Below are 6,871 nucleotides of genomic sequence, written 5' to 3' on the forward strand. Positions count from 1 at the left end.
TATTGTCCACTCTTCTGTTTTGCTTTAGGTACATACCTATGTCAACACTACAGGAGTGCAAGAAGAGCGGAAAAACCGCACAAGTGTGCATGTCCCGTTGGAGGCGAGGATTTCGAATGCTGAAAGCAACACACCAAAAGAAGAACCAAGTCGTGTTGAGGACAGGGACCCTCAGATTCTTCTTGAACCCGAAGGAGTCAAATTTGTCTTAGGACCAACCCCTGTTCAAAAGCAGTTAATGGAAAAAGAGAAACTGGAGCAACTTGGAAGAGACCAAGTCAGCGGAAGTGGTGCCAATAGCACAGAATGGGACACTGGATATGACAGTGACGAGCGAAGAGATGCGCCCTCTGTTAACAAGCTGGTGTATGAAAATATAAATGGGTTATCTATCCCTAGTGCCTCAGGGGTCAGGAGAGGTCGTCTGACATCCAGCAGTACCTCAGATACCCAGAATATCAACAACTCAGCTCAGAGAAGAACTGCATTATTAAACTATGAAAATTTACCATCTTTGCCTCCTGTTTGGGAAGCCCGCAAGCTTAGTAGGGATGAAGATGACAATTTAGGACCAAAGACCCCATCTCTAAATGGCTACCATAATAATCTAGATCCAATGCATAACTATGTAAATACAGAGAATGTAACAGTGCCGGCAAGTGCTCACAAAATAGAATATTCGAGGCGTCGGGACTGTACGCCGACAGTCTTTAACTTTGATATCAGACGCCCCAGTTTAGAACACAGGCAGCTCAATTACATACAGGTGGACTTGGAAGGCGGCAGTGACTCTGACAACCCTCAGACTCCAAAAACGCCTACCACTCCCCTTCCGCAAACCCCTACCAGGCGCACAGAGCTGTATGCTGTGATAGACATCGAGAGAACTGCTGCTATGTCAAATTTGCAGAAAGCGTTGCCGCGAGATGATGGTACATCTAGGAAGACTAGACATAATAGTACTGACCTGCCCATGTGAGCCTGGAAGGCAGTACATTGTTTGCACCTTTGTGAAGTTTTAACCAATGAAGATGCAAGTGCTTCATTGTCATTTCTAAACACTAACTCCTTTTATAGACTGATAAGATTTTTTTTTCTGAATATTTCCTGTGCTTCTTTAACTAAAGGGAATTAATGTAGAGCAGGTACTCATTAAAGAACACTAATTTCAGTATGTACTACTCATTACTGTACAGCAGCATTCCCATTTTCACAGTGCCTATTTAAAATGAGAGTTGAAGTGAGTGACATGCTGGTTGATTTTATCAGTAGTCTGGACTTACGCATATCATTCATGTCTAAGTCATGGTTGGCATTTAAAACATTTTATAAAGCCTCTTGATAACGTGCATTGCTAACAGATAACTCTAGGCGTTGAAAGTACTATTTGTAGATTCACTATTCATGGTATATGGCCTCCAGCATGTAACATGAGGAATCCTGTATTTCATTAATTGTAGGCTTTTTGACTTGAGCCAAAACATGTAAAGGAAATAGAAGTACCACACCTCCTTATATACCAGTCAGTTCCTTTGCCTTCTGCGGTACTAGGAAGAGTCATGCTCCCGGGAATATGGTTTGCTCTTGGTGTGTTGAAAGGCAGGAAGGAGACAAGATTTTCTGTTTACTCATCTCATGATGTCATTTGAAGGGCATGCCCAGATATCTTAATCAGAATTACACTAGACTCAAAAAATCAGTCTCAGGTCACTTTACCCAAAAACATTTGGAAATCTGAACCACAATCTCCTGCAAGTTTCTCTCCTGTAGATTATGAACAGTGACATTGTTTTCTGGAGGCGTTTGTGCCATTAGGTTGCCATTTACCTTCAGTTTTTTCCTTTGGTGTTCGGGATGTCTTATTTTGTTGCTTAATGTCTTTTTTTCCATTTAAAATGATCAAGTTTGTATATAGTTTTGAAATTGGATTATGTGTTCTTTGTCGTTTCGTTTGCATTTTTGTCAAATTGTGGTTTTGAAGGTTCATTTGGAACTTACTGTTATTCTATAACAGGGTTGCCCTTGTCCAGTATTTATTTATATGCTGTTTACTTTTCAAGTTGATGAAAACATTCGCTCAATTTGAAACTTCACTTGTGTCCATAGGTGATCTCTTTAACAGCCGAGGAAAAAAAGGAAGCTACTTTTAACACGCAAAGTTCCCTAAAGGTACTGTGTTCTCTCTGTGGGCACCCTCCCCAGCACTTTAGCAGTGATTCCCTCGTCACGCGGCTGCAATTATATTTTGCCCACAGTAGTGCTCCTCAGCTCTGTTCTCCTTTCACTCGTGGTTGGAGCTTCGGTTATCCCTTGATTCCATTAGAATGTTAGGAGTGTTGCCAGCATAGCAGGTACAGTGGAAGTCTCAGAGCAATGAGATTGTGTCATAATTTAGGATTTAGAATGAATTGAAGTTTATATAAACAGGAGAGAGTCCATAAGTCCTTAACTCTTGGAAAATCAAGAGTGTTCCAGTTTCTCAAACGCTAGAGAAGACAAGGGACGGTACAGTAGAAAGGCTAGGTTCCTGTTTTCTCTAAATATGAGGAAGTTTGAGATCATGATTTGGATCTCTCTGCCAGATGTAACTAAGGTTAATTGAGCATGAAAAGGTTTCAGTCATAGAGCACCCAACCTGATGAGTAAATAATTATAGAACAGTGGATGGATTAGCAGAATAATAGAGTGGGACCATTATAAAGAAAATAAATTATTAAAGGTATCTTTATTATTTTCAGTGCCATTGGTTTATGTGCATAGCAGAATTTTCTTTCTTCTTTTTTTTTTTTTCTGTGAACTTGGTGCTTAATAAAGTGTTCCCTGTTCTCTAGAAAGAGAGCAGTGGTATAGGTGTGCAGTTTCCATTTTTAATACATTGTTCCATTTATGCTTTCTTCTGAGTAGATTGCTAATTGTGCCAAATTTATGTGATGGTTTTTGTAATGTGGAATAAGAATTATGATGGAACCAGTACATGTGGTTTTCTCCAAAACAAGCAGTCAAGACAGAACCTCCAAATGAAAGGGCTGACCTATTGATTTCATTTTGGAGGTTGGATACTTTATTTTCTTTCTTTTCCTCATTATTTTCATTTTCCTTCCAGATTCTAATTAGTTTTTATGTATTTTAGGTAGCTCCAATATAATCATTGCAGGTTATGCTTTAAATACTGTGTGCTTTAAAATGAAAATGGGACCAATTTGTCTGCTAAGAATTTGATTTTAGGTACTATGTGTATTAGGAAGATGTATACAACTGGTGTTTATTTCTAGATGTCTCTGGAAATCACCTGTGTTCCTATTTAATAAAAAGTAATGTAGAACACTACTTGTCCTTTGCAGTAGTCTAGTCATGGGCATTAGGCTCTGTCCTGGAAGAATGTACCTGTTACTAGGTGCATTTTAGAATGAGATATTTTATTGGGATATAATTGTGGCCATATGTTTCAGATTTTCTGAGACAGACCTAATTTTAGATATTCTGTTCCCGTTGGTAGACCATGGGATCCCACTTTTTGGTTTTGGAAATAGAATCATCGTTCATATGCTTTCCCCCCAATAGAGTCCTCTTTTATCCATACAGGTGATAACAGCTTTTTATCCCAGATCAGAGGTTGGAAACTGATATGGGTATTACCTGTCTTTTTTCGTCATGTCTTTTACTTCCCAGTTTCATCTTCCTTTAAAAATGAAATTATGGTGCCTTCCCTCCCTCCAGAAAGATTGGCAAATAGTTCCTTTTATTTACTGCTGCTGTGGAGTGATGAGATATGCACTTTACTCTTGAAGACTCAGCAAAAAGCTTTTCACTTCCCAGTATATCCAGAATAGATCACATTTGGGACTTATGAAAATTTGCCAAGCAATCTTTGTTTTTTATAGATACTAATGTTGACCCCACAGTTCAATGTTGTAAGTCAAGCTAGTCTTTGTTTATTCCTCCCCTCCTCAAAAAAATCTGTGGCACAACATATAAAAATGTACCTCAATAATGTTCTATTAAAAATGGGACAGGGGCCTTATGTTTTCATAATTTCCCAGTAATGTGCCACCATATTTTTGCCTCAAGGTAAAGGTTTTAACAAGCTAAAAAGTACTTCCCAGTCCCCACTGTGCTGTTCCTAACCCATAATGCCCAAGTGTTTTGTGCAATGTGTAGTGTGTGTGTATAAATATATATATATATGGATATGGATATGTATATACATATATATATATATATATCTCCTTGAAATAGACATACCATCAGAGACAACATTCAGAAGTAACTGATGTATTGGCATCTTGTCATATTTCTGATATGTGAGGTATACGGTACTAATTACCTTTTCCCTGATGTTTGCCAAATTTGAATAAAGGCATTGGTACAAAATTACAGAATGTATAGAAAATGTTTTTGGCTTGAAAAACTAACATATTTTATGACATACCACAGTATACTCTGCCCAAACCAGCACCCTCTCTATCCTGTTCTTTACATCCCTATTCCCCATTCCTACTTCCTCATTTTTTGGTATAACACAATTCTTTTGTAGCATCAATACAATTATAATTCTATGACAATTGGACAATAGTAGCATGGAAACGGACTGGTATTAATAGTACAGTAGTCACCGGTGTGCCACATTTGCATTAGTAAATGCAAAATATACATTTTATAAAGGAAAAATTTTGTGTTAAGTTTTTTATTTTCATTACATTGTATAATACTGTAAGATTATTGTATGTCCTAATTTGCATTATAAATGTTTTTTTCCTACGTAAAGGCATAAATATAGCAACTTTGTATAAAGGTAGCTTGTTAGATTTTTAATTTTTTCTTTTATAAAAATTGTCTAACAGTGGGACTACCATTGCCAAATTGTATATGAAATAGGAATTTTATCCCCTATGGTTAATTTCTTTTATAAACATTCCATATTTCTCTAATAAAAGACATAAGTGATACTGTACTATGCATAAATTGTATATTAATGCTGTTTCATATCAGCATTTTAAATTTTGGTTTGCATTTTTAATATTGGCAAAATTTACCACTGTTGATTAAACCTTGTTGTATATGTAACAACATCTTTTGCCCTCTCTCCCTTCCCACCCTTTGTTCTCTGTTTCTCCCTATCAGTGCCAACTTCATACATTTTGTAGCATGGCAATAAAATATAACTTTTACACTGAGGCCAAGTGTGGCTTTTTGGAGGACGTGGAGCTGGGAGGATTGCCCTCTAGTCGTTCTTTGCATATGACTTTTTGCCATATAAACCATATCTCCAGGCATGAGAAATTATCTCATATATGATGTAAACATGCTTTTAAGGACAAGTGTGAATGTGCTTTTAAGCTTAATTTTTGTCATAACAAATAAGAACTAATTTTTTTTATCTTTGGAAAAGTCACAGTTCTTGGGGTACAATCAAACCTTTATTAACTGGAGTACTTAAAGAATAAGCTAATAATTGAATTTAGTTCAACAAGGGCTAAGCAACACATTTTTTAAAATCCTTATTTATTGTAGAGTATTAGTATACTGTCCTAAAAATTATATGTAAAATATGGTTTAATCTTAGATGATTTAGAATCTTGCAATGCCTTACTGTTGTCATTCTGGCATAAATTTCCATAATGAGGTACTCAAGTTGATACTGGAATCTGAGCTGACTATACACTGACCTTAAGCATTCATGAAAAACTGCTTTGTTGAATAAAATCTGATTGGAGTTCTTATGGTTACTTTCCCCTTCTTGCCGAAAGTAGATTGCAATAAAACCCCAATAAAAGTTTGGTTGGATACCTATTTAAAGTTTTCCTGTATTTATATTTCACACATTTCTTAAAACTTTATGATAAGAGGTTTTATTTCTTAGTCTCCTGTCATTGCCTTCCATTTTCAAAGCGATCGTGTAATGAATGGATTAAAAGTCCATGTTTCATCAAAGTGAAATGAAATTGTGTTTGACAGACTCTCTCACAGTTTTATTCATGTGGCCATTCAAACTAGTAGTTCTCAGCTTTGAGACTCCAAACCTATTTTTGAGTCACAGCGTGAGCACTGCAAAGCCTATTTGGGTACAGCTCAAGATGGAGATCATTTAAACAATGGAGGGATAGATGAGTCCACGTATGATTGGCTGCTTACTGTGTGCCAGACACCATGGAACCCATAGATTGGTTAAGATGTGGCAGAGATGGCATCTTGGGAAATTAGGGCATTTGTCCTCAGAAATTTAAAACTTCTTTGGGTTATTTCTGTACTTCTGAGTTTCTTTGAAGACAGTAGCCATTCACACGTTATTCTTATTTAATGGATGAGCACGAACTAGGTCCTGTGCACCAATAAAGATAGCAGTCCTTGGCTCAAAAGTTTAGAATCGCTTTTCTAATGGGGGCAGTGCCCTTCTATCCCGCCCCCACCCCAGAGAACTAAGCTCTGAGACAAATATAATAAATTCTTCTGATACTTCTAGAATGGTCCTAGCTGTATACCTTAGGAGAATTGAAAAAAAAAATAGTTACTCCAATTATTAATAAAAGTGGTATGATAAAGACACACAAAGGAAGGGCATCAAACTCAAAGAGCAGAGATTTTCTTTTTTTTTTTTTTAAGATTTTATTTATTTATCAGAGAGAGAGAGAGGGAGAAAACAAGCACAGGCAGACAGAATGGCAGGCAGAGGGAGAAGCAGGCTCCCCGCCGAGCAAGGAGCCCGATGTGGGACTCCATCCCAGGACGCTGGGATCATGACCTGAGCCAAAGGCAGCTGCTTAACCAACTGAGCCACCCAGGCATCCCAAGAGCGGAGATTTTCAAGAAAAACCTAGAGAAGATAATCCCTAAGGTGTTTGATGAGAGTCTTCGTAGATTTAGAGCAGGAGAG

The 6,871-nt window shown here is 37.3% G+C and overlaps 1 protein-coding gene across 6 annotated transcripts in view; it reads left to right on the plus strand.

Annotated features, from left to right (window-relative positions):
• Positions 1-5,790, plus strand: part of FRS2 (fibroblast growth factor receptor substrate 2) — a 116,308-nt gene extending 110,518 nt beyond the window's left edge. For all 6 annotated transcript variants that reach the window (XM_045073440.1, XM_013056063.2, XM_045073441.1 and 3 more), the window contains one exon: positions 29-5,790. In XM_045073440.1, the coding sequence (XP_044929375.1) occupies positions 29-979 (951 nt within the window). In that variant the 3' untranslated portion in view covers positions 980-5,790. The remainder of the gene's footprint in view (positions 1-28) is intronic.
• Positions 5,791-6,871: the final 1,081 nt, after the last annotated feature.

Source organism: Mustela putorius, unplaced genomic scaffold (genome assembly GCF_011764305.1).
Source record: "Mustela putorius furo isolate JIRA1106 unplaced genomic scaffold, ASM1176430v1.1 tig00537227_pilon_pilon_pilon, whole genome shotgun sequence".
Lineage (NCBI taxonomy): Eukaryota > Metazoa > Chordata > Mammalia > Carnivora > Mustelidae > Mustela > Mustela putorius.